General features: G+C 40.3%; 1 protein-coding gene across 1 annotated transcript; it reads left to right on the plus strand.

Annotated features, from left to right (window-relative positions):
* Nucleotides 1-3090: 3090 nt before the first annotated feature.
* LOC110594629 (zinc finger protein 480-like) lies at nucleotides 3091-25567 on the plus strand. The gene is given in 8 exon segments (XM_021707332.1): nucleotides 3091-3113; nucleotides 5915-6000; nucleotides 9775-9901; nucleotides 10362-10490; nucleotides 23597-23673; nucleotides 24425-24759; nucleotides 24931-25125; nucleotides 25291-25567. Coding segments are annotated over 7 exon segments (1155 nt in total). The 5' UTR covers nucleotides 3091-3113; nucleotides 5915-5985.
* The last annotated feature ends 1468 nt before the right edge of the window (nucleotides 25568-27035 follow it).

A 27035-nucleotide genomic window follows, 5' to 3' on the forward strand; every position in this document is an offset into this window, starting at 1 on the left:
TCTTAGGTGAACGTCATAGTCACAGTCGCCAGGGCAGGGGCCCCTGAGAACAAAGGCCCCACAGAAACCAGAGCCTGCAGTGCCACAGGCGGACACGCGGTGGCCATCCAGACCGCAGCTTGCGGCGGCCCCACCGAGGTGGCGGGAGAGCAGGAGACCCGGAGCTGCGGAGGAGAAGCTGGAAACCCCCTCAATTGGGAGGTCGCAAGCAAAGCCCAGAGGGGTCGCGCCCCAGAAGAGGCCTGAGGGTCTCCCGAATCCCTGGCGCGGCTGATGGAGCGCGTCCTCCCCGCATCAAGCCAGACGCACACAACTGGGAGAGGTGACCGTTTTTGAAATCAGAGGACGTTAATCACATTAGCACAGGGGAGGGATGGGCAGTCGCTGGGCACTGCTGGGGGTGGCGGGCAGTGGGAGGGAGGAGGGGGAGGAAGAGGGGGGAGGGAGGGAGGTAAGAGTCGACACTAGCAACACAAAGGGTCCCTGGTCCTTTACCGGCGGAATGAGGGCCCTATGTCACCTGTGTGAGATGGAGATGAGACATATGAGATGGAAGCCCAAATGTCACCTGTGTGCAGCTTACTTGCGGAGTTAATCCTTACCTGTACCCCACATCTCTATAACAAAATAAAATTAATTTGAAAAAGAACAAAGTTGGAGTAAAAAAAGAAAAAATCGAAAAAAAAGGATAAAGGAAACATTCAAACCAGGATGTAAAAGAGCAAACGATCCATGCTCCTAACATGAAAACACGTCCATTTCCAAAACTTCCGGGACAGAATATTACAAACAGTCACTGAATAATTTTTTTAAATATCATAACACTCTGTAAATACATTTGTACAGAACTTGTGCTGACCCTTGACACAGAACTGACAGCAGTGGCTCCCCGTAGACACGTGAGGGAGGGTAGAAGGCTGGGCAGGACGAGGGGAGCTTTGTGTTTTAAGGCCTAAGCTGCAGGCTTGACTGGAGTTTTACTGTAAAACTAACATATAATGTGATATTTGAATTTTTAAGATATATACTATTTATTTATTTATTTGAGTTGGAGTCTCACTCTGCTGCCCAGGCTGGAGTGCAGTGGCACAGTCATGGCCATTGCAGCCTCAACCTGCTAGGTTCCAGCGATCCTTCCATCTCAGCCTTCCAAGTAGTTGGAACCACTGGCATGCACCACCATGCCTGGCTAAATTTTTAAAAATTTGTTGTAGAGATGAGGTCTCGCCAAGTTGCCCAGGCTGGTCTCAAAACCCTGGGCTCAGGCAATCCTCTCATCTCTGGCTTCTAAAGGGCTGGGATTACAGGTATGAGCCACCACAGCTGTCGATTCATAGTGTTTTACAATGGTAAAGAAGCCAACCTGCTCTTTTGCATCTACTCTGTGTAACCTGTGAAAAAGTTACTAAACTCTGGAAAGCATTTCTTTGTGTTTAATAACAAAGGCATGATGCTTGAAATGGTACAGAAAGGTACAGGCAATGAACGTCAGAATAATGGAATGCAGTTGTCATGGGGATGTTCTGAAATGTCATAGCTTGATGTTAACCTATAGCAAGTTTTAACACTTGTGCTTGTAAATATGGATTGTAAACTCCAAGGTGCTGAGCTGACCTTGGTATCTATACTGGCTTGACTCCCTAAATTCTGAATTCAGAAATTCTTCTCAGTTCCTTGCTTCTTGATTCCTATTGGCGGGGCGAGAAAGAAGCCATGTGTTCCACGGACCATTTCAGTAGGGCCTGGAGGGTCTGAGCAAGGCCTGGCTGGGCCTGGTGGGCCCCATGTATCCCTCTGCCTTGGTCCTGGCCAGTCTTTGTTTTCAAGGGTTTGGAAGCAACACATGCCATGAAGCTGAAACAACTCAGAGGTCTGAAAAGTGGGACCTTCCTGGGAGGCTCAATGACTGCTGGTGACCCATTCCAGAGAAGTTTCTATAATTAAAATTAAGGTTAGCAATTTAATTAAAGAACCCCGAAACTGTCTGGGAAGGGGCTGCAAGCTAGAATATAATATGCAAAACCCTTTCTGGGCAGACTGTGCAATTTTGTGCTGATGCCCAACAGAAATCCTTTCCATTTCTATTCTCCATTCACTCCTGAGGGAGAGAGTCAACCCTATGCTCAGTTTCAGAGAGTTTTATAGGGACAACGCCTGAGGTGTAAGGCATGGTGGGTTAAGGCCAGTGATGTTAGGTCACCAACTGTTGCCTTGAGTAGAGGCTGGCATAGTGGCTTACGCCTGTATGGTAAGTCCCCGACATACAAACCTTCAAGTTGTGAACTTTCAGAGATGCAAACATGCATTTTTAAATGTATTATTTGTGTGAAAAGTATTCTAAACCTATTACAGTACTATAGTGTGCTGTTAATAGTTCTCTTCACTAAGTGGTAGTACAGCCTGTTAAATACATACAGTACTATATAGCTGATCGTGTTAGTTGGGTACCTCAGCTAACTTTGTTGGACTAAGAAACAAACTGGATTTAGGAATTTATTAACGCGCTCTTGGAACTGAGCTCATGGTGTATGTAGGGGACTTACTGTAATCCTAGCACTTTGGAGGCCAAGGAGAGAGGATCGCTTCAGCCCAGGAGCTGGAGCTTAGCCTAAGCAACATAAGGAGACCTCAACTCTACCAAAAAAAAAAAAAAATAAAGAAGAAAAGAAAAAGAAAGAAAGAAAGAAAAAGAAAAAAATCGCAGTTTGGTGGTCCGCGCCAGTAGACTCGGCTACTTGGGAGACTGAGACGGGAGGATCGCCTGAGCCCAGGAGGTCGAGGCTGCAGTGAACCCTGATTGCGCCACTGCACTGCAGCCTGGGTCACAGAGTGAGACCCTGACTCAAAAAAGAGGGAGAAAAAAAAAAAGGCAGAGGCATCCGTCACGGCTGGCTAGACAGCCACAACCACAACCTGAGACGGGGGGCGGGGCTAAGATCTGTTTCCTCCAGGCCCCGCCTTTACACCCGCCCCGCCTTCTTTCTGTCCAATCCGGGTTCCCGCCCACGACGCGCCCTTCGCCGGTCCCGCCCCGTGAGCCGCAGGTCCCGCTGCGCACGCGCACTTCTCGGCCGATCCGGAAGCGAATCGAGCGGACCGTGGGAGCGAGTGGAGTGAGTGTCTTGGTATTTTTAGTTCAAACCCCGGCTTTGCGGCCCTCCCAGGCCCCCAGCGGGCCCCAGCCCGGGTTCAGGAGCCTCCCCATACGTTAAAATCCCTTCACCCGTTCGCCCGACCCGCTGTCGGTCCCGGCGTTGCCATGAGATGTCTGGTGGCCCGGTCCTCCGCGGCGGGTCCGAGAGTCCTTCCCTACTTCGGGTTAAACCTGTCGGAGGCGGGTCCCACGCCCTGACCTTCGCTTTTCTGCCGTGGGTCAAGCTGGTCGTTTTCGTGCTTAAACCCCATCAGTGATTCCAGCGGGCTCCTGTTCTCCCGCGCCCTCCGTCCCCCAGACTCACCGCGCGAAGTCCTCCTTAGCAGATGGAGTCACGCCCCCTCCAACCTCGCCCCCAGCCAGTCTCGCCTTCTCGATCCCCCAGCCTCTCCAGCCTCGCCCGCCTGGCTGCCTCCAGAGCAGCCTTGGCAGTGCGGGCCCTGGCCTCCGCGTCCTGTTCCTGGCCCTGACATACGCAGACCCGGTCCCTCTCTTGACACCCCCTTCTGCGCGTCCTCTGGAGACGGGTCCCGCCCCTGCCTGGTCTTCCACTTTGCCCTCACAGCCGTGGGGCGGCCCCTGGCCCCCACGCTGCCCCGGGAGGTGCCCCGCACGCGTTCGGGGACACTCCCACACTCCCTGTGTCCTCCGCACCAATAGCATCTCGTTCGTTGGTCGTGCATGCTTTTGGTTCTGTTTACATTACCGATGCCCCACGGGGAAGCTCTTTAACCGGGGGTGGGGTGGGGGTGGGGGAGGATATATGTCTTTATTACACATCTCTGAATGTGCAGGGACCAGGCGAGGATGAGGCCAGACGCAGAGACAGAAAGAGGGAGAGTGAGAGTCACTGTAAGTGAAGAAGAAAGCATGGGAGAACACAGAGTGAAATTGAGATGAACTTGAAGGAACACTAAGGGTGAGCCAGAGAAAGAAGCAAAAGGAGAAAAGAAAATTGAGAAATCGAGATAAAAAGAGGGATCTCCAGAGAGATAAAGGGTAGTAGATGGAAGGAGACCTTGACCAGCAGCAGGAGTGGGGGCTGCAGGAGCTGAGGGGAGGGAGACGTCAGATTGATGGGTGGAATGAGTTGGGGCCCCGGAAGACAGAGAGATGAGGTGAGGGATAGAAGGAAGCCTCGAGAAGGGACAGGAGAGCAGAGGCAGAAGACAGGTAGAGAGGGACCTTAACAAGCTGAGGGGCCCAGAGTTGGAGGAAGGGGAATTTAAGGGGAATATCGTTGGGGGAGAAAGAGTCAGAACTGTATGGAGTTAAGGGACACTCAGGAAGTGTGGGGAGACAATCAGAAAGTGTGGGGAAGTGAAACAGGTTGCAACAGGGTAGGGCAAAACACGTTGTAGGAGGAGATATGTTGGGAAGGGGTATTGCAGAAACGCTAGGGACAAAAGAGAGAAAGAGAAAAAGACAAGAAAGAAATATACAGAGAGAACAACACACTTAGTGGTGGGGAAAGGGGGTAGGGGACCAGGTCCAGTGAGTGTTGAGTGGGTATGGAAGATTAATTGGTCAAGTACTGTGTTTGGCTCTCTAGTCTTATTTTTTTGTTTGTTTTAAGTTGGAGTCTCAGTCTGTCACCCAGACTGGAGTGCAGTGGCCGCTCCCGGCCACTGCAGCCTCCACCTGCAGGGCTCCGGCAATCCTTCCGCCTCAGCCTTCCGAGTAACTGGAACTATAGGCGCGCGCTACCACGCCTGGCTAGAGATGATGTCTCGCTAAGTTGCCCAGGTGGGTCTCGAACCAGCGGGTTCAGGCAATCCACTCTCCTTGGCCTCCCAAAGCGCAAGTTTATAGGCTGAGCCTCTGAGCCCGGCCTAGTCTTATTTAAAATGTGTTGAGTTTTTTATATGCAAAAGAATGAGACATGCAGAACCAGCTGTATGAGGCTTGTGTGTGTTCTAGTTATTTGTAACGGAAGGTAACTTTGCAACCTCTAATTGGCCAAAGGGGGTCACCTTCTTGCCTTGCTCTGGGCTGTGAGTGGGGAAGTGAAATAGGGGAAGAAGACTGTCTGACGTCACATGATGCCCTTTTAAAGGAACATTATTGCTGTTGTAGTTTTTTCCTTCCCTCCAACGAATACTTTCTTTTTCTATTTCCCTTACCTTTAACTCATTGTTCTTTTTCACCTTTACTGAGATACGTCTTAGTTTAATTTCTGCTTCACTGTAAATAATCATTAACTGCTGAAATAACCGTTATGGCATCCCATAATTAACTCGTCATTCTTCTTTAAATTTGATGTACCATTAAATTTGTCTTAACTCTAATCTCAGAACTCATTGGATTTAAAACAAATTCCAAATCATTTTCCCGCTTAAATTTATTGTACCATTTCAGATTATAAGGTCTGAATGCTTTCGACTCTTTGTAATATATTAAAACTATTCTTTGATTTTGAGGAGGAAGACGAAAGAGGAGTCAAGAGGAATGGCTCTTTCCCAAGTAAAAGTCATAGTATCAGTTGATTATTAAATAATTTTTCAGTGTTTTACTGTGCATCTGGTAAGGATGTTGATGATCCTTTTATGGTCGATACCTAGTTTAACCAGTTAGTTTAATACTCGGCAGCTTCTTTTCTTCACTTATGTGGTCTGCTTAACTAATGAGATGTGGGCTAAAGTCTCCACCTATGTAATTGCCCCCTTAAGTCCTTTTTGTCTTTTCTGTGCTTGTGTGGTTGTGGCACAGGAAGGGGTATGCTGATTCTAAGTATTAAACAACATATTTTCAACATTTCAGATTGTCTTCTCAAGAGTGGTCTTGCCTTAGAAAGGAGACTGGAGGAGGAAGAAGAAGAGAAGTCAGGAGGAATGGCTCTTTCCCAAGTAAAAGTCATAGTTTCTGTTGATTATTCTGTCTCTCCTTCTGTCCTGAAATGCTGTTCTTTGGAGTTGCTAATTTTTTCTGACTTTTGAAGTATGACTTGAAGTGTCCTTCCTGATGTGTCTGCTCACACTCACCCCTGCCTTCCCCCAGTCCCTTTTGTTTCCACTTCGATTCCAACTCACTGTGGCCTAGTGACTTGAACTCCTGAGGAGGCTTCATGGGGCATGGTCCTGGGAAGGGCTCACACTCAGATGTGGATGGAGATGGGTGTGGGCCCTGTGGTATGAATGCTGTTGGGCAGCAGGGTTGTTTAGGGGCTATGTCTAGGTCCACCACCAGCTCTCTAGACCAGGGTTAGAGGAACTGCATGTAGGAGTCACATGTCAATGTGCACAAGTACTTGATAAATTCTGGAAGAGAAGAGTAATAAAGAGAAACCTTCTCTGGCTGATTTTATAATGCATCTGAAGCTGACTAAGTGTATCATGGTTTTTCTGGTTCCAAAGTATTAATGATTCAGAATAGAGTATAAGGTTCAGAAATAAGACATCAGCAGTACAGAATGTTTTATTCCATTATTGGTTTTCAGATATGAACTGAACCCAAATGTCTAACAGTAAAACATTCTTTAAAATCATTAGATATAAATGGTCATAACTAGCTAAAGTTTTATAGCACATAGCTTTATCTTTGTCATCAGAGAGGTTAGAGCCAAATTCTGATTTCGCCATTTTTATTAAATCTCATACTTATTTTATTTTACATATCACATAAAATATATATTTGTTTTATAAGAAAACTCTAAATCTCTGTGTGGCTTAGGGACTAAGCCTTTCCTGTCATGTCCCCCACAATCCCTGAAGAATCCCTGGAGAACCACTGTTGTCAGTTCCGTGGCAGGAGTCAGTGCAAGTCTTATAAAACTGCATTTTTACTTCATTGAGATTTTTAGAAAAAAAAAATCTTCGGGGACTGTTTGCTGTGGTATTTTATTCTGAAGATTAAAAAAATGTACACAGCATATGTCCAGCAGTTGTTTTCATGGTAGTAAACAGAGATAGCTTATATTGTTAGATTCTGTTGCAGCCTTCTCTTAACAAAGACTTGAGTCTTTTACAATTTTTTGATGATATAAAGAATGCTGCAGTGGTTTCCTCTAAGCAGGCTGACTTCTGCCTGTGTCTAAGGATCTCTCTGGCTTGAGCAACTTGAAGTGTGATTATTGAGTCAAAGATGGCATATTTCATATTTTGATAGATTCTGGCCAGATGTCCTCTAAAGTTGCAAAGTTGTCCTCTCTCACCAAATCCTTGAGATTTCCCCCTGATGTAAGCAAAACTTGATGCTGTAGTCTTGTTGTATTTTTAAAACTGGGGAGGGGGAGATGATAATCCTTTGAATTTTAATTGCCCAACTACTTGTGAATAAATTTACTTATTTTGTGGAGATAAAAATGGATTTTTATCTTTTGCTTTGTTTTCCTTTGATGTATTTATAGGGGCTATTTTATATTCTATAGTTTTTTGTTGTTTTTTGTTTGTTTGTTTTTGAGTGTTACTTGGGCTGGAGTGCAGTGCCAGGATCACAGCTTCAGCCTCCTGGGCTCAAATGATCCTTCTGCCTCAGCCTCTTGGATAGCTGGGACTATAGGCCCATTCCACTATGGCCAACTAATTTTATTTTTTGTAGAGATGTGGTCTCAGTATGTTGCCTAGGCTGGTCTTGAACTCCTGGGCTCAAGCAATCTTTTCTTGCCTCAATCTCTCAAAGTATTGGGGCCACAGGCATAAGACACCATGCCTGACCCTCTGTAGTTCTTTATATATGCCTGCTATTCCTCTTAGTTTATCTTTTTTTTTTTTTTTGCAGTGAAGCAGAAATCGTTCCTTCTTGCTGTCTGCTTTTTTTTCTTTTTTTTTTTTTTTGAGTTGGGGTCTCACTCTGTCGCCCAGGCCGGAGTGCAGTGGCACACTCACAACCACCCCAGCGTTGACCTACTGGGCTCCGGCGATCCTTCCGCCTCGACCTTCCAAGCAGTCAGAACCACAAGCACATGCCACCACACCCAGCTACTTTTTTTTTGTCGTAGAGCCGAGGTCTTGCCAAGCTGCCTGTGCTGGTCTCAAACCCCTGGGCTCAGGCAATCCATTCGCCTAGGCCTCCCAAAGTGCCGGGATTACAGGCTGAACCACCAAGCCTGCCTGTCTGCTTTTTTATCTTGCTTTGCAAGACCTTACCTAGAATAATTTCAATTAGGAGTTCTATTTAGTCCAAGTCATTTTTGTCTAAAATTGTATTTATACTTATTTAATTTGAATTTTTTTGTGTATATCTTGTTGTAACCATTCATTTAATTCATGTTAAAGTTTCATATAATACATGTGCATGCACACATACTCTCTATCTAATAGATTCACAAGTAGTTTGGCAGCTCCTCTCCATTTTGTTTTTCTTTTTAAAATCATGTTGGTGCTTCTTGACACAATGGAGACTTTTTATTTGAAATCCCATACTTTTTTTGCATTTGAATTGCTCTGAATTTCTAAATCACCGAGGTCTTCATGGAACCACATTTTCTGATAAGAATTGGGTTTGTCAGTCTTTGATCATGTCTTTGTTTCCTTCAGTAAAACTTTATAATTTTTCACATAGGTCTGGAAATATCTTATAAATAAGTGTCTTAATAAAATTGCTAATGAGAATTTTCTTTTCCCTATTCTGATCTTGGCTCAGACATCCTGTGCAGTGGTGTTTTTAAAAAGTATCCTAAACTGGCCTCAGTGGCTCAGCCTGTAATCCCGTGCCTTGGGAGGCTGAGGTGAGTGGATTGCCTGAGCCCGCGGGTTCGAGACCTTCCTGGGCAGGCGAGACCTCATCTCTACAGTAAATCAAAAAATCAGCCGGGCATGGTAGCGCGCGCCTGTAGTTCCAGCTACTTGGAAGGCTGAGGCAGAAGGGTCGCCGGAGCCCAGCAGGTCGAGGCTGCGGTGGCCGGGAGCGGCCACTGCACTCCAGTCTGGGTAATAGAGTGAGACTCCAACTCAAAAAAAAAAAAAAAAAAGTGTCCTGGCTGGGCCCCTTGTCTCAGCCTCACTTTCAGGGGAAATGCTTCTAGTGCTTACTGCTGACCATGATGGTTGGTGAAATTGTCTTGCTTAATAGCAGTTTTAAAAATTCTTTTTTGGCGTGATTTTTAATTATTCAGTTTTTAAAAAAATATACTGCCATGATAAAATTTTTCTATTTTAATCTGTTAAATTATTGTATAACATTAATAAATTACTCATCTTGAGTCATTGTTTTATTAGTGTAATAAATTCCACTTGGCTTTTGTTATTGGTAAATATGTAATTTTAAATGGATAAACTCGAATTTATATTTTTGCATATGTAAAGGCTTTGTCGTCCTTGATAACACCACTCATACTCTAGCTCATTTGGGTATTGAATATCATTTGGTGTGTAGAGCGTTATATAGTACTTATTATATAGCACTTCTGTATAAACTACCCTGTGTTAGGTATTTTTTATTTGTATATTTCTTTTATTGTCCACAAAAATGTGAAATCCATAGTGATTTCAAAGATTTTATATGCTCTAATTAAATAGTGTCATAAAACAAAATTAGGGATATATAAATGTCTCCAAATTATGTTGCTCAAAATGATCTATGAAAACACTGTCTTCAGCAGATTGTTCTTTTAACACCTCTCTCCGTTTTGTGTGAAGATAAAAACTCTGTGTCTGCTGGATGAAATGTGTTTTTCATTTCAGGAACTGTTGACATTCAGGGATGTGGCCATAGAATTCTCTCAGGAGGAATGGGAATTCCTGGACCCTGCTCAGAGGACTTTATACAGGGATGTGATGATGGAGAACTACAGGAACCTGGTCTCCGTGGGTGAGGATAACTTCCCTTCAGAAGTCGAAATTTGCCCTAGTGAGTCTTTTGGGAGCCCCTGCATTGCTTGACTGAGATTGAAGCTGTGTTGACTCTGAATGAAAAGCTTCACAATACAGCATTTGGACTTTAACCTTCCTCTTTCTTCAGATATTCTGCCCACTTCACACTAGATTAGTGCTGGTTCCAGAAGTTGAACCTTAAGCACAAAACCTTATGGAAAACTTTAAATTATATCTGACTCTGGATCTGGTTTTATCTCTATACACTTGATTCAATAATCCTTGGAAGATAGCTAGATATGTTTATATTTAAAATATTTTTAAGCACTCAGAAGGAAAGTTAGTGGATGAATTTGTGAAGTATTTTTCTAGGCCCATCTGTAATGCCTTCTTTTCTTGGCTAGGATTGTCGTCTGGAAAAGCCACAGCACATCATGTTTTTTACTTCTTATGAATAGGAATCTCTTTTTCTAACCTGAATATTATCTCCATCTTGGAGCAAGGGAAAGAACCCTGGACTGTGGAGAGTAAGGTGAAAATAACAAAAATCTCAGATGGGTGGGAATGTATCAAGAGTGTGAACACAGGTAAGATTTCAGAAGGACAGAGAGAAAGCTGCTTTATTACCTAGTGTTTGAGAAACTCTGCCCAAATGTGAAAGGTCTGTGGGAAAATAAAAGCTTATTTTTGGGGAGCTCTCAAAGGAAATTATTCTTCACTTCCCCTTACTCTTCTTCGGACACGTTAAAATTCATCCCCCCAACTTCCAGTGCTGCTGCAGCTCATGCAAAGACTAAAGCAAAGTATTATGACTGACAACACTCTTATCTGCCTCCATGACCTCTGAGTTCCTTGATCCTGAGGGGCACTGGGAGGCTTGTTTATATGGCATCCTTTTTCTTTTTGGTCTCTTGTTCTGTTCTCAGTTTTGGGTCCATGCAGATCAGAGTCATGGCCTCCTCAGGGCTTGCCCCAGGCCTTCTCCAGGATTCCATGCCATTTCATGCTCTTGGGAGATCTTCTCAATGGAATGGGAAAACACTGGCATCTGGGACTCCAGAAAAGTGCATGAGGCTGTCTCAGTCCCTTTCTGCCATTTCAGGCCTCTTAGCTGTTTTTTCAGTTCTGCTTTCGCCATGCATGAGAAGTATGTTTAACAGGATGGGGTGGGTTTTTTGAGATTTTTACTCAGTAATACTGAAAAGACAGTAATAAGAGAGATCTGCACTTTGATCCCCAGTCCTTCATGAGGGTCATATCTTGGTGTTTCAGGCATTCAGCCTGGGGCTTGTGGTCAGAGGACACAGATTCTTCTAAATATTCCCACATTATCTGACCTCCTTAGTTCACTCTCATATCTTGTATTTTTTCTCCCTCCTACTTATTCTCGCAATGTAGAAATCCTTGGTTCTTTCTGATTTCACTTTCTTCTAAGTTTGCATGATTCTGCCTCGGAAACTCATTTGAAACACATATTCCTAGAGTCTAAAATGTTATCTTTTTTGTACTGGACAACTTCTGGTGGACTGTCCCTTGGAGTAGGCTTACTGGATAACAGAAAAGCCTTGAACATTTTGACTGATTTGTCATGATATCATCCTCCTGCATATGTAAGTGTCCCTTGAAGCCAGGCAGTCAGCATGCCCCAAGATACTGTGATAAGCCAATAGTAAGAGATGTAGGAATTTATCATAGTGAGAACGTTGTACCAAGTTCACAGCTTTGTATCTGTTATGTTGTTGACCAAACCATTGTTAATGCCACTCTGTTCATCCCATGTGTGCCACTTTTCAGTGTCCTTCAACAAATATGATTTTGATGCAGCTTGTTGAGGGAGATTTTGAAGTTGAATAGTGGCTAAATTTTTTAACTTGATCATAATAGTTGATTAAACTACTGTTACTTTCATTTTGTATATTTCCGTGTATTATAAATGAACTTGTTTTTTTATCATTAGTTTTACTTTCCTGACCATGTTCTTTCATGTACAATTTTTTTTTCTTTTGATGATGTCCAATGTATCTGTTTTTTTCCTTTTTGTTTATGCTTTAAATGTCATATGTAAGAATCCATTGCTAAATTTAAGGTCATAAAAATTTACCTCCATATTTTCTTTTTAGAGTTTTATAGTTTCAGCTCTTTTAAAAAATTCATTTTTAATTGTTCTTGTCTTGTATTTTTAGTTGAAGCATAATAATTGTACATATTTAGGGATGCAGAGTGCTATTTTTATACTTTTATACCTTTATACAATGTGTAATGATCAACTCTGAGTAACTAGCATATCCATCACCTCAAACAATTTTTATTTCTTTGTGTTACATTCAAAGGCCTCTCTTCTAGCTTTTTGAAAATATACAATAAATTATAACCAACCATATTCAACCTACAGTGCTGCAGAACACCAGAACTCATTTCTCGTATCTAGCTGTAATTTTGTATTCATTAACCAATTTCCCTCCTTCTTCCCCTCCCCCATCCCCATCACAGTCTTTAATACCTACAATTCTCTCTACTTCCATGAGTTCAATTTTTTTTTAAGCTTCCACATATGATTGCAAATACAGTATTTGTCTTGTTGTTCCTGACTTGTTTCACTTAAGATATGTCTTCCAGGCTCATCCATGTTGCTGTGAATGACAGGATTTCTTTTGGGGTAGGGTGTTGGGGTCTCACTTGTCACCCAGGCTGGAGTGCTGGAGTGCAGTGACATGCTCACAGCTCACTGCAGCCTCGCCCTTCTGAGCTCAGACAGTCATTCTGCTTCAGCCTCATGAGTAGCTGGGACTACAGGTGTTTGCCAACATGCTTGGTTAATTTTTTGATTTTTTTTTTTTTGTAGATATGAGGTCTCATTATGTTGCCTAGGCTACTCTTGAACTCCTGGACTCAAGCAGTCCTCCTTCCTTGGCCTCTCAAAGTGCTGGGATTACAGGTTTGAGCCACAGTGCCCAGCCTTTTTTGTCTTTTTGATGATAGCCATTCTAACTGGAGTGAGATAATATCTCGTTGTGGTTTTGGTTTGCATTTCTCTGATGATTAGTGATGTTGAATATTTTTTCATATATTTTTTTGTCCATTTCTATGTCTTCTTTTGAGAAATGGTCTTTTCAGTTCCTTTCCCTACTTCTTAATCAGATTGTTTGTTGTTCTGCTATTGAGTTGCTAGTGTTTTTTGTTTATTCTGGATAGTCATTTCTTACCAGATGAATAGTTTGCAGATACTTTCTTCCATTATACATATTGTCTCTTCACTGTTAATTGTTTCCTTTGCAGAATCTTTTTAGTTTAATATAGTCACATTTGTATATTTTGTTGTTGTTGACTGTGCTTTTGAAGTCTAAGCCCTGAAATCTTTGCCTAGACCAGTGTCCTCAAGCATTTCCCAAATGCTTTCTTCTAGTAGTTTTATGCTTTTGGGTGTTATGTGTAAAGTTTAATCTATTTTGAGTTGATATTTTTATATGGTGAGACATACTGGTCTACTTTTATTTTTCTGCATATGGATATCCAGTTTTCCCAGTACTATTTACTGAAGAGTTTATTCTTTCTCCAGTATATGTTTTTGGTACTTTTGTCAAAACTGAATTGGCTTTAAATATGTGGATTTACTTCTGGGTTCTCTGTTCTGTTTCATTGGTCTACGTGTCTGTTTTTATATAAATACCATGCTATTTTGGTTACTATAGTTTTATATAATTTGAGGTCAGACAATGTGATACCTCCAACTTTGTTCTTTTTGTTAAGTATTGCTCTGTCCTCAGGGTCTTTTGTGGTTCCATGTGCATTTTAGGATTTTTTTTCCCCTGTTTCTATGAAGGATGTCATTGTTATTTTGACAGGAATTACATTGAATCTCTAGATTACTTTGGGTGGTATGGTCATCTTAACAATATTAATTCTTATGATCCATGAGAATTGAATGTCTTCCCATTTGTTTGTGTTATCTTCAATTTCTTTTATCAGTGTTTTGCATTTTTCATTGTAGAGATTTTTCACCTTGGTTAAATTTATTCATAAGTGTTAGGTTGATATATAAGTTCGTAGTGTTTGTTTTTGACATGGCAACACTGCAGTGTTAGGATTTGTTTATTTGTCATTTGGAGTGACAATGTTGTGCTTGTGAATACACCTTGCATTTTGCAGATTTGAAGAAAGTTAGTGCTATCTGTGGGCTAAAGAAGATGGAATGTCAAGTGGAAAAAAACGAACACTTCAGACATATTCTTCTGTTTGAGTTTAACAGAGGAGTAAAGGCAGCGGAGGCAACTCGAAACATTTGTGCTGTGTATGGGGAGAATGCCATTGGGGAAACCACAGCAAGAAAATGGTTTTGTCGTTTCAAAGAGAGCCACTTTGACCTGAGTGGTTCTCCACGTTCAGGAAGACCATCGGGCTTTGATGAAGACCGTTTAAATGCTTTAATCCACGTTGATCCCCATCAGTCAATCCAAGAATTGGCAAATGCGATGAACTGTGACCCGTCAACTATTGTGTGACATTTGCATTCCATGGGCAAGCAAAAAATGCTACGAACTTATACATCAGCCCAATAGTTTGTGTTTTTTGGTAGTTATTGTACGTGAGATTGCTTTCTTGATTTATTTTTCAGCTAGTTTGTTATTGGTGTATGGAAATTCTCCTGATTTTTGTATGTTGATTTTGTATACTGCAAGTTTACCAGATTTTTTTATCGGTTCTAAGAATTATTCTGTGGAATCTTTAGGTTTTTAAAATATGTAAATAGAGCATGTCATGTACAAAGAGGAACAGTTTGGTATTTTCTTTTCCTATTTGGATACCTTTTATTTCTTTTTCTTGCCTAATTGCTCTTGCTAGGACTTCTAATAGTTTGCTGAATAAGAGTGGTGAAAGTGAACACCCTTATCTTAAATAAAAGCCCTTCAGCTCTTCCCCAATCAGTATAATGCTAGCTATGAATTTATCATATATGGCCTTTATTGAGATATGTCCTTTACATGCCTACTTTGTTGAGAGTTTTTGTCACAAAGGAGTGTTGAATTTTATCAGAAGTTTTCCAGCATCTATTGAGATGATCATATGATTTTGTCCTTAATTCTGCTGATATCATGTGTCACATTTGTTGATTTGCATATATTGAGTCATCCTCGCATCCTTGAGATAAATCCCATTTGGTCATGGTGTATTAACTTTTTAATGTGTTTGGATTTGGTTTGCTTGTATTTTTTGCAGCTGTGTTTATCAGGGATATTGACTTGTAGTTTAATTTTTTTATTGTGTCCTTGTCTGTTTTGGGTATTAGGATAATGCTAGCGTCATTGAAAGAGTTAGGAAGAATTTCCTTCTTTTCAATTTTTTGGAATAATTTGAGAAAAATTGGTGTGTGGTCTTTAAAAATTTGATAGAATTCAGCAGTAAAGCCATCCAGTTTTGTGCTTTTCTTTGGTGGCAGGCTTTTTATGACAGACTCAGTCTTGTTAGTTGTTATTGGCCAGTTCAGGTTTACTGTTTCTTCTTGGTTCAATATTGGTAGTTTATAAGTGCTCAGAAATTTTTTCATTTCCTCTAGGTTTTCCAGTGTGTTAGTGTACATTTGTTCATAGTAGTCTTGAATCATCCTTTGTATTTCTGTGGCATCAGTGGTAATGTCTTTTCTTACCATTCTGATTTTATATATTTGCATCTTTTCTCTTTTTTTCCTGGCCAATCTAGCTAACAGTTTATTGGTTTTGTTTATCTTTTCAAAAAGCAAAGATTTCATTTCATTGATTTCTTTTTTGAGTTGGAGTCTTACTCTCTCACTCAGGCTGGAATGCAGTGGCACATTCGTGACTCACTGCAGTCTTGACCTCCAGAGCTCAAACAGTCCTCCCTCTTCAGTCTCCTGAGTTGCTGAGACGACAGATGCATACCACCACACCTGACTAGCTTTTTAATTTTTTTATAGAGATAAGGTCTTGCTATGTTGTCTAGACTGGTCTTGAACTCCTGGGCTCAAGCAATCCTCCCTCACCTTGGCCTCCCAAAGTGCTGGGTTTGCAGACATGAGTAACTATACCCAGCCCATTAAATAAGTTTTTAATATTTTTGCTTCTTTCTTTCTTTTTTTTTTTTTTTTTTTTGAGTTGGAGTCTTACCCTGTCACCCAGGCTGGAGTGCAGTGGAATGCTTATGGCCACTGCAGCCTTGACCTGCTGGGCTCAAGTGATCTTTCCACTTCTGCCTTACAAGTAGCTGGAAACATAGGCATGTGGCACTGTGCCTGGCTAACTTTTTGATTTATTGTAGAAACAGTGTCTTGCCGTGTTGCCCAGGCTGGTCTCAAATCCATGGGTACAGATAGTCCTCTCACCTCTGCCTCCCAAAGATCTGGAATTAATGGCATGAGCCACTGCACCTGGACATTTTTACTTATTTCTTTTCTTTCTGAGGCTCCCAAAATTTGAAATTTGTTCACTTTATTGTGTCTGTCCTATATGTTGCACAGGCTTTTTTATTTCCTTTTTGTTCTTTCATTATTATTATTATTATTTTTTATTTTTATTTTTTTTGAGTTGGAGTCTCACTCTGGCGCCCGGACTGGAGTGCAGTGGCCGCTCCCGGCCACCGCACCCTCGACCTGCTGGGCTCCGGTGATCCTTCCACCTTAGCCTTCCAAGTAGCTGGAACTACAGGCGCACGCTACCACGCCTGTCTAGTTTTTTGATTTATTGTAGAGATGAGGTCTCACGAAGTTACCCAGGCGGGTCTCGAACCTGCGAGCTCAGGCAGTCCACTCACTTCAGCCTCCCAAAGTCGCGGGATTGCAGGCTGAGCCACCAAGCCTGGCTTTATTATTATTATTATTATCATTATTATTATTGATCTTACTGGGTTATTTTGTCCAAAGTTTCAGAAATCCTTACTTTTGCATGGTCTAGTCTATTGTTGAGACTCTTGATTTTTTTGATACTTCATTTATCGAATTCTTCAGTTTCATGATCTTTGGTTCTTTTTAATAATATTTATTTCTTTGTTGAATTTCTTACTCATAAGTTGTTTTTCTCCTGTCTTTATATTGTTTATCAATGTTTTCTTGCATCATTCTGAGTTTCCTTAAGATCATTATTTTGAAATATTTTTCAGGCATTTCATAGATTTCCTTTTGTTTGGACTATGTTGCAGGAGAGTTATTTTCCTTGGAGGGCCATATTTCTTTGTTTTTCATTTTTTTTTTTCATTTTTTGTGCCTTTACTTTGTTATCTGTGCATCTGTTTTAGCAGTTGCTTCTTCCAGTTTTATGAATTGACTTTCATAGGAAAAGACATTTTTGTGTAGCTATATCTATAGCATTGGTTGTGTAAGGTGCTTTTGCTTTGATTCTGATTGTTGAAACTCTTGATTTTTTGTTACTTCATTTATTGAATTCTTCAGTTTCATGATTTCTGTTTGGTTCTTTTTAATAATATTTATTTATTTATTGAATTTCTTATTCATAAGTTGATATGTACAATGGAACAATCTCTTAGATTTTTTTTTTGTCTGTAATCAATGTCAGCTGTATCTGTGAGTGGCTTATGGTGCTATTGTTAGTGGTGGCTGTGGCAAAGCTTTGCTGAGGACAGGGGGGCTTTCCAACCTAGTCCTCAAACACCACCAGGCATTTGTGGTGGTGGCGATGGGCTGGGAATACATGTTCTTGGGCCTAGGGTGGCATAGGTACATGCTGGTGGGGGCAGTGGGGGGCCTGGGCAAGCCAGTCCTCAGATGGTGTGCTTAAAGGCTAACAGTGGCATTGTCAGGCTAGGTGGTTTGGTGTTGGGCTCCTAGGTGGCCTTGTAGAGGTGGCAAGCTAGGTGTGCTTGTCTGTAGGCCACAAGATGTTGGGTACAAGCACCAGCAGTAGTGGGCAGGGCAGGCCTATTTTCACACTCCTAGAAGGTACATGCAGGTGCCAGTGGCAGCTGACAGAGCAGGCAGATCTCCAAGTCCCTGGATGGTGGCAGTGGGTATGGTGGGTCTCTTCTTCTCAGACTCCCAGATGATGGGAGCTAGAAGCATTGGGTGTAGTAAGGGGATCCTCATTCTTTTGGATGATGTGTGTGGGAGACAGACTCTTTTCCAGCTATTTATATGGGTTGTGCAGGTGATGGCAGCAACCAGTAAGGTTGGCCACTCTGTAGGCTCCATGAAGATACACACAGGTGCATGGTAGCCCTGCAGCTGGAGGGCATGGTATGGCTATCATTGGCACTACCGTTGATAGCAGGCAGCTCTCAGGCTCTGGGGAATATGTGCTTTGGTTCCTTTTGTCCTGAGGGTGCCCTCTCTGGTGTGCTGAATAGTCTGTTTCCTGGGGTATAGGACACAAGTGAGCTAGATTTCTGGGGATCCAGCTATACTGGTACTTGCAGCCTTCTGGGTGGCTGTAGGAGATGTCAGTGGGGCTTCAGTGATGTGGAAATACAGGGGCTGTTGACCTCTAGTCACCTGTCTTGATGATATTTAATCTAATTTAACTATTTTGTGGTTTTTTTTTTTTAGTTGGAGTCTCTGTTGCCCAGGCTGGAGTGCAGTAGCATGCTCATGGCCACCACAGCTCTGATCTGCCAGACTCAGGCAATCCTTTGGCTTCAGCCTTCCAAGTAGCTGGAACTATAGGTGTGAGCTACCTAGCCTGGCTAATTTTTTATTTATTGCAGAGACAAGGTCTCGCCAAGTTGTCCAGGCTGGTCTCGAACCCCTGAGCTCAGACTGTCCTCTAGCCTTGGCCTCCCAAAGTGCTGGGATTACAGGCTTGAGCCACTGTACCTGGCCTGATACTTAACTTTTTTAAAATTTAGATTTTTGAGTATTTTTTCTGTATATTATGTAAAATAAACATCTGACCTTATTTTGCATATTTATATTCTGTTTATTGATAAAGAAGGACTTCTGTCACTTAGTTATTTTTCTCAATAGGTCTTATATCTGTTTCCTTCAATTCTATCCTTACATCCCTCTTTTATGCTAGATAGGTATTTATAGTGTACCATTTTGATTCTCTTCTTGTTTCCTTTGCTATATATTTAAGCATTTTTTTATTAGTAGTTGCTGTGGTGATTACAAATAAAATCTTACTTGATAGCAGTCTAGCTCAAATTAATACAAAGTTAGTTTTAGTAGTATAAAAAAACCTTTACTCTTGTATAACTCCATTCTTCTCTCCTGTGTTGTTGCGACAAATTACATATGTGTCCATTGTGTATCAATCAACATAGATTTTTTTTTTTTTGAGTTGGAGTCTCTGTCGCCCAGACCGGAGTGCAGTGGCATGCTCACGGCCAATGCAGCCTCGACCTGCTAGGCTCAGGTGATCCTTCTTCCTCAGCCTTCCAAGTAGCTGGGACTACAGTCACACGCCACCAAGCCCAGCTGGTTTTTTATTTATCGTAGAGATGAGGTCTTCCCAATTGCCCAGTCTGCTCTCAAAACCCTGGAACTACAGGCTCACGCTACCACGCCCGGCTAATTTTTTGATTTATTGTAGAGATGAGGTCTCGCCAAGTTGCCCAGGCGGGTCTCGAACCCGCGGGCTGAGGCAATCCACTCACCTCAACCTCCCAAAGGCGCAGGATTACAGGCTGAGCCACTGTTTATACTGACTGTTTTATGTTGTCTTTTAAATCATATGGGGGAAAATTTACAAATCAAAAATACATTAATATTAACCATATATCCGCCTATGTAGTACCTTTACCAGTGTTTCTTATTTTTTTGCATAGATTCAAGTTACTGTGTGGTTTTCATTTTAGCCTAAAGGATTCCTTTATGTTTTTTGTAAGACAGATCTGCTAGCAATGGAATCTCAGTTTTTGTTTTTTTTGGAAGTGTCTTAATTTCTCCATTATTTTTGAAGGATAGTTTGGATGAACATAGAATTCTTGGTAGACAAGTTACTTTATTTAGCACCTTGAAAATGTCATTCTGCTGTCTTCTGGCCCCCATCATTTCTGATGTGAAATCTGTTGTTAATCTTATTGAGGATCCCTTTTATCTGAGGAATAACCTCTTGTCTCTTTCAAAATATTCTTTGTCTTTTGATGGCTTCATTGTAAGGTGACTACATGACTTTGATTTTGTCTTAAGATTTGTTGAACTCCTTGGGTCGTGTCTTTCATTAAATTTGGGGACTTTTTTCTTATTTCTTCAAACTGTCTTTTCTCTGATTTCTTTTTGTACTCACTGATATAACTTGGATATTTGTCTCCTTCAAATCTTATGTATGAAATTTGATTTCCATGTTGGAGGTGGGGCCTAGTGGGAGGTGTTTGGGTCACAGGGGTGGATTTCTCGTGAATGCTTGTGCCATCCTCACAGTAATGAATGAGTTTTTTGCTCTGTTTTCATGAGAACTGATTGTTAAAAGGAGCCTGGCACCTTTCTCCTTCTCTTTCTTGCTTCTGCTCTTTCTTTGTTGATCTTGGCACATTACCATTCCACTTGTCTTCTGTCATGTGTGGAAATATCCTGAGTCCATCACTGGAAGCAGATGCTAGTGCTATGCTTCTTGTATAGCCTGCAGAACTGTGAGACAAATAAACTCCTTTTCTTTATAAATTACTCAGCCTCAAATATTTCTTTATAGCAATACAAATGAACTAAGACACTCACCTTCTGGGACTATCATTATCTGTATGTTGGTATGCTTGATGGTGTCCCATAGGTCTCTTAAGCTCTATTTGTTTTTCTTTATTCTTTTTTTTCCAAGTTAGGGTCTTACTCTGATGTCCAGGAAGGAGTGCAGTGGCACTATCACGTCCCACCACAGCGTCGACTTCCTGGGCTCAAGCAATTCTTTCTCTTCAGTCTCCTGTGTAGCTGAGACTACAGATACACACCACCACAGCTGGCTATTTTTTTTTTTTTTTTTTAGAGATGATGTCCTTCTATGTTGCCCATGCTGGTCTCAAACTCCTGGGCTCAAGCAGTCCTCCTGCCTCAGCCTCCCAAAGTGCTGAAATTTACAGATGTGAGCTACCATGCCTTACCTCTTCATTTGCTTTTATTTGTGCTTCTGAGATAAGGTAATTTCAGTTGCTCAATCTTCAGTTTTGTTGATTGAATCTTCTGCCTGCTCAATACTGCTGTTGAGCCACTTTAGGGTTTTTTCATTTCAGCTTCAGAATTTCTATTTGGTTTCTCTTTATATAATTGAACAAATTTGTTTATTAATATTCTCTACATTGGGGGACATTGTTTTTAATTGTTTCCTTTAATTATTTGCACTTGGTTTATTGTAAAAGCTCTTTGAGCATATTTAAAATAGAAATTTAAATTCTTTATCTCATAAAGTCCAATGTCTGGGTATCTTTAGGGATAGTTTTTGTCATTTTTGTGTGTGTGTTTGTGTGTGTGTTTTTGGGCCATAATTATTAGTTTGTTTCCATGTATTGTGCTTTTATATGAGCAGTTTGGTTTCACACTATAAATGAGAGTAAGGTACCGAGATGTACCACATATTCCCTGACCCCACACATGCACAGCTTACATCGTTATCAAATTCTCCACCAGAGTGATACATGTATTACAATTGATGAACCTAAACCGACATCATTTTTTTTCTGAAAATCCATGGTATACTTGACATTTCACTCTAGGTGTCTGTCTTTGTCTATTTTCTGCTGCTTATAACAGAATAATTGAAACTGAGTAATTTGTAAGAAACAAAATTTACTTTTTACAGTTTTGGAAGCTGAAAATTCCAAGGTCAAAGGGGTTCATTTTGTGAGAACCTTCTTGCTGTGGAGACTGTTTGCAGAATCTCAGGGAGGCATTGGGCATCACATGGTGAGGGGACTTGAGTGTGCCAGTTCAGGTCTTTTCTTCTTCTTATAAAACCATCAGTCCCCTCTTAGTGATCAACTATTAATCCATTAAAGGGGCCTCTTAAAGGCCTCTGCTTTCATTACTGAAACACTGGGGATTAATTTTTAATGAGTTTTAAAGTGGACCAACGTTCACACCATAGTATTTTTCCCCTGGCCCCGCCAAACTCATGTCCTTCTTACATACAAATTCATTCATTTCAATCTTATGGCCACATGAAGTCTTAAGTTTTTCTAGTACCTACTCAAAAGTCCAAAGTACACAGTCTTATATATGAGCTTGTGAAATCAAAGCAGGTTTTCTACTTCCAAGATACAACGGTAGTACAGGCATAGGACAGATACTCCCAAACCAAAAAAGGAAAAATTCACAAAAAGAAAGGAATAATAGGCACCAAGAATGTCTGAAACACAGGAGGATAGACATTAAGTCTTAAAGCTGGATAATAATCTCTTTTGACTCTATGTGCCACCTCCTGGACACACTGGATTGATTGGGCTCCCAAGGCTTCACAAGCCCCACCCCTGTGGCTTTTTCAGGTACACCCTATGTGGCTATTTGTATGCATTAGAGTCCTGTGCCTGAAGTTTTCCCAGGCAGGTGTTGCATGCTGCTGGTGATTCCACAATTATGGGATCCTACTGGTTGTCCTGTTCCCACAACTTCACCAGGCATTGCCCTGATGAGGACTCTCTGTGGCAACTCCAATCCCATGTTTCTGTTTAACAATGATGTAGTAGGGACTCATTATGGTGGCTGTTTTTGTGGAGGAACGTTCATTTGTTGTTCCCTACTTCACAATTTTATTGACATTACCTTTACCCAATTCTTAGTCGTTATAGTACTATATATTTCCCTGAAACAGCGATTTCAAATGTCAGTGAGGATGTCCGTGACTTAGGTTTCCAATAATATATGGGAGCTTTATCAATATATTTTTTGATTCTTTTATTGTATGGTCCTTCTAGAACACAAATTCTTTCTCTTGTTCCTAAGGGAGAAATCATTATAATTTTACACCTGTCGTATTTGTGGTTACTTATCTCAGAATTTATCTCAGGATAATATGTTTTATTTATTGATTTGATTTATTATTTACAGATGGTATTTTTCAGTATTATAGAGTATGACTGCAATGCACCAATTACAACTATGGCAAAATGCATATTCTGCATAGATATGCAATGATTTTTTAAAAAATCCTTCCGATTTTTTAATTACTGCTTTTATTTTACACTTTTGAATTCTTATTTATCTTATTTATTAGGTAGACTTCTGAGCGATTATTTACCACAGTTTCATACGATGCTGCATTTATTTGCATGCAGTACTTAGTACATATGCATTTGTATAATTTTTTTATTCAAATATAAAACACCTGATTGCCCACTGCCAGTGCTGTGTTTTGATATGGTCAGCTTTTGGGGCTTGTGTAAGTGACTTGGTTATATGGTGTTTGAAAGTAGGACTTCTATTAAAATACTTTGAAGTACATGCAATCATCCTTTAATAAAGAGTTCTATTCACTTTGTAGTTTTAAATATTTATAAATATTGAGAACCTTTTATATTTTCTTTTTTTCTCTTAAAAAAAACCTTATGATTGCCAATTTATTATGAAGGATATTTTAAAGACTACAAATGAACAGCAAGACAAAAAGATACATAGGGCGAGGTCCAGAAGGGTCCTGAGCACAGGAACCCATGGAATTTGAGGATTTCTATCCTATTGGCATGTGGAGGCATTCTTTTTCACCAACCTAGAAGCTCCTTTTTATCTTTTCATTATAAATACTACTTTTAGTGTAATTTTTGTCTTGCAACTCAAGTTAATATGAAGCCTGTGGTTCTTTATATCTTTCAGATATTTCTGCTAGATTTATGATAAAGGAATTTTTACCAAAAGAGGACATTGATAAAGGAGAATTATCCAAACCAGTTGTATTGGGAAGACATAAAAGCCATTGCATTGATGATTTTGACTTCAGGGAAGGCTGGGAAAATATGCATGAATTTGAGAGTAATTTTAGATATGAAGAAAGCAATTCCAAAGGCGTGCTTATGAAAGATAACATAAATCTGAGTGGTAGAAAAGATCAGCAAGAGAGCAAATCCTGGATTAATTTACCTTTAGAGCAAAGTGTTTTTGTAAAAAAACCCACACATCAATATTACAAACATGGGAAGTCATTTTTAAGGAATTTATTAAAAGTAAAAAGTAAGATGGTCTGTACAGGAAATAAGTATATTAAATATTTTGAAAATAGGATTGGATTTAACTTTCAGTCACATCTACAGAGATTCAGAATTGAAGACAAAATTTATGAATGTAATCAAGTTGAGAAGTCTATTAAAAATTATTCTTAGTTTTACTACTTCAAAGATTTTCTCCTAGCATCAAAACTAACATTTGCCATAAATATAGCAAGATTTTTGAGAATACTTCATTGCTTACATACCACTAGAAAACACACATTAGAGAAAAACCATACAAATGTGATACATGTGGGAAGACTTTTTACCAATATTCAGTCTTCACTAGTCATCAGAGAATTCACTCTGAGCAGAGACCTTACAAATGTAATGAGTGTGGTAAAGCTTTTAAGCAGTTCTCAAACCTCACAAGACATCAGAGAATCCATAGTGGTGAAAACCATATAAATGTAATATATGTGGCAAGGTCTTTAATCAGAATTCCCACCTTGCCAGTCATTGGAGAATTCACACTGGAGAAAAACCCTATCAGTGTAGTGAATGTGGTAAGACTTTTATCAAATGTTCAGACCTTTGGCGTCATGAGAGAATTCACAGTGGAGAGAAACCTTATAAATGTAATTAATGTGGCAAGGGATTCACCAAACGTTCCTATCTTTGGGATCATGAGAGAATTCATACTGGAGAGAAACCATACAAATGTATTGAATGTGGCAAGGTCTTTAGACAGTGGTCTACCCTCAGGATTCACCGAAGGATTCATACTGGAGAGAAACCTTATAAATGTAAAGAATGTGGCAAAGCCTTTAAGCAGTGCTCACACCTTACCAAGCATCAGAATGTACACCCTGGAGAGAAACCACACAAATGTAATGTGTGTGGCAAGACTTTTATTCACATTTCTAGCCTCATGAAACATCAGATAATCCATACTGGAGAAAAGCCACACAAATGTAGTGAATGTGATAAGGGTTTTATCCAAAGTTCAAGTCTTGTGGAACATCAGTGAATTCATACTGGTGAGAAACCTCATAAATGTAATGAGTGTGGAAAAGCTTTTACTGTACGATCAAGCCTAACTAAACATAAGAGAAACCATACTGGAGAGAAACCTTATAAATGTAATGAATGTGATAAAGCCTATACCCAATTTGCACATCTTACTAGACACCAGAAAATGCATACTGAAAAGAAATACTGTGAATTTGATATATGTGATAATGCTTTTATTCAAAGCCCTAGCCTGGGGGATCATCAGAAAGTTAATGGTAGAGAAAAACCGTACAAGTGTAATGAATGTAACAAATCCTTTAACTGGTGTTCACGCCTTACTCAACATCAGAGAATCCACACTGGAGAAAAACCGTATAAATGTAATGTATGTGGCAAAGCCTTTAGTCAAGATTCAAACCTTACAATACATCAGAGAATTCATACTGGAGAAAAACCTTATAGTTGTAAAGAATGTGGCAAAGCCTTTAAACAGTATTCAAGCCTCACTAGACACCAGAATATACATCCTGGAGAAAAACCACATAAATGTAATTATTGCGGTAAAGCTTTTATCAAACGTTCACACCTTTGGGGTCATGAGAGAATTCATACTGGAGTGAAGCCATAGAAATCTATAGGAGGAGACAAGGCCTTTAGGCAATGGTTTGATTTCAGGATTCACCAAAGAATCTATACTAGCGAGAGATCTTAGAAATGTAATGAGTGGGAGTAAATCATTTACTCACTTCTCATCTCAGAGAATTCATACAAAGGAGAACTAAGTCTATAGTCTTAGAAGGTTAGTCAACCTCACATGTTAAATTCATGACAACAACTGAATGATAAAATTATTTGAAATCCATGAGATGTTGAATATTGGTGGAGAAAGTTGGTATGGAAAGGTCCCATTTCTTTATTTGTAAAATACCATATATCCCTCCCCTACATAAGAGATATGCTTCAAGTCACCCAGTAGATGCCTGAAGTTACAGATAGTACTGAGTCAGCCATAGCTTTTGCAATTTGAGGTGTGATAGCAAATCTAGCACACATTTCTTTTTTTCTCACAATTTCATGGGTAGATTTGTCCTTATAATAGATCTTAGCAACCACAGCATATGATTTTTTTTGTTTATTAAGTTGAGAACTTTCAACTTTTCACTTAAAGGGAGCACTTTACAGCTTCTCTTTAACATATCCAAATTGCCAGCATCACTACTTCTGCACTTTGGGGCCATTATTAAATAAAATAATGAACACAAACACTGTGACACATGACTATTGGCTGATAACTGAAATGGACACTATTATAACTAATTAATTAGTTGTTATAGTAACTCATGAGCAAATAGTGTACATAGCATGGTTACTCTGGGCAAAGGGATGATTCATGTCCCAAGCAGGATGGAATGGGAAAGTACAAGATTTTATTACACTACTCAGAGCAGCATGCAATTTTTTAAACTTATGAATTATTTCTGGAATCTTTCATTCAGTATTTTTGGACTGCTGTTGACTATTGGTTTCTAAAACCACAGAAAGTAAAAGCGTGGGTAAGGGAGCTATGATTATATTATTTTTGCAGTTTCCTGAAAACTTACATTACTTTTTACGCCTTTTTCCTGAAGTTTGAAACTTGTTGATTTTATTACTTCATGACTTGCTTTTTATGTTTCAATGTGATGGTCTCTGGAAAGGTATCAGTAAGATATTTTCATTAGGTGGAGATCATTTATCTCCATGTTTACTTGAAGAACAAGGACACTAAATTTTAAGATAAAATGTTGTGATTTTTAATGAGAACGCATGAATGGGCAGAGACTATATGTAAAACTATTATGTAAATCATCATACTCAGTGCATTCAGTTTTCTCTTGGCAAATTTATTGACACAACAGAGGGCCCCTAGATTGTCAGAAACAATTGCTCTGCCAGTTGACCATGAAACAGAGCAGGCTGTAACACTGAGAGACTGAGATTTTCATGGGAATAGTGTGATAGGTTATTAGGGACCACTTATGTGGTTGAGATAATGGAGAAGAAATTATCCTCTTCTTTGAAGGAAAATTAGTATTTTATATCAAAGATTAGTGAAA

Source organism: Carlito syrichta, unplaced genomic scaffold (assembly GCF_000164805.1).
Source record: "Carlito syrichta isolate Samal-C Ts95f unplaced genomic scaffold, Tarsius_syrichta-2.0.1 Scaffold117926, whole genome shotgun sequence".
In the NCBI taxonomy this organism is placed as follows: domain Eukaryota; kingdom Metazoa; phylum Chordata; class Mammalia; order Primates; family Tarsiidae; genus Carlito; species Carlito syrichta.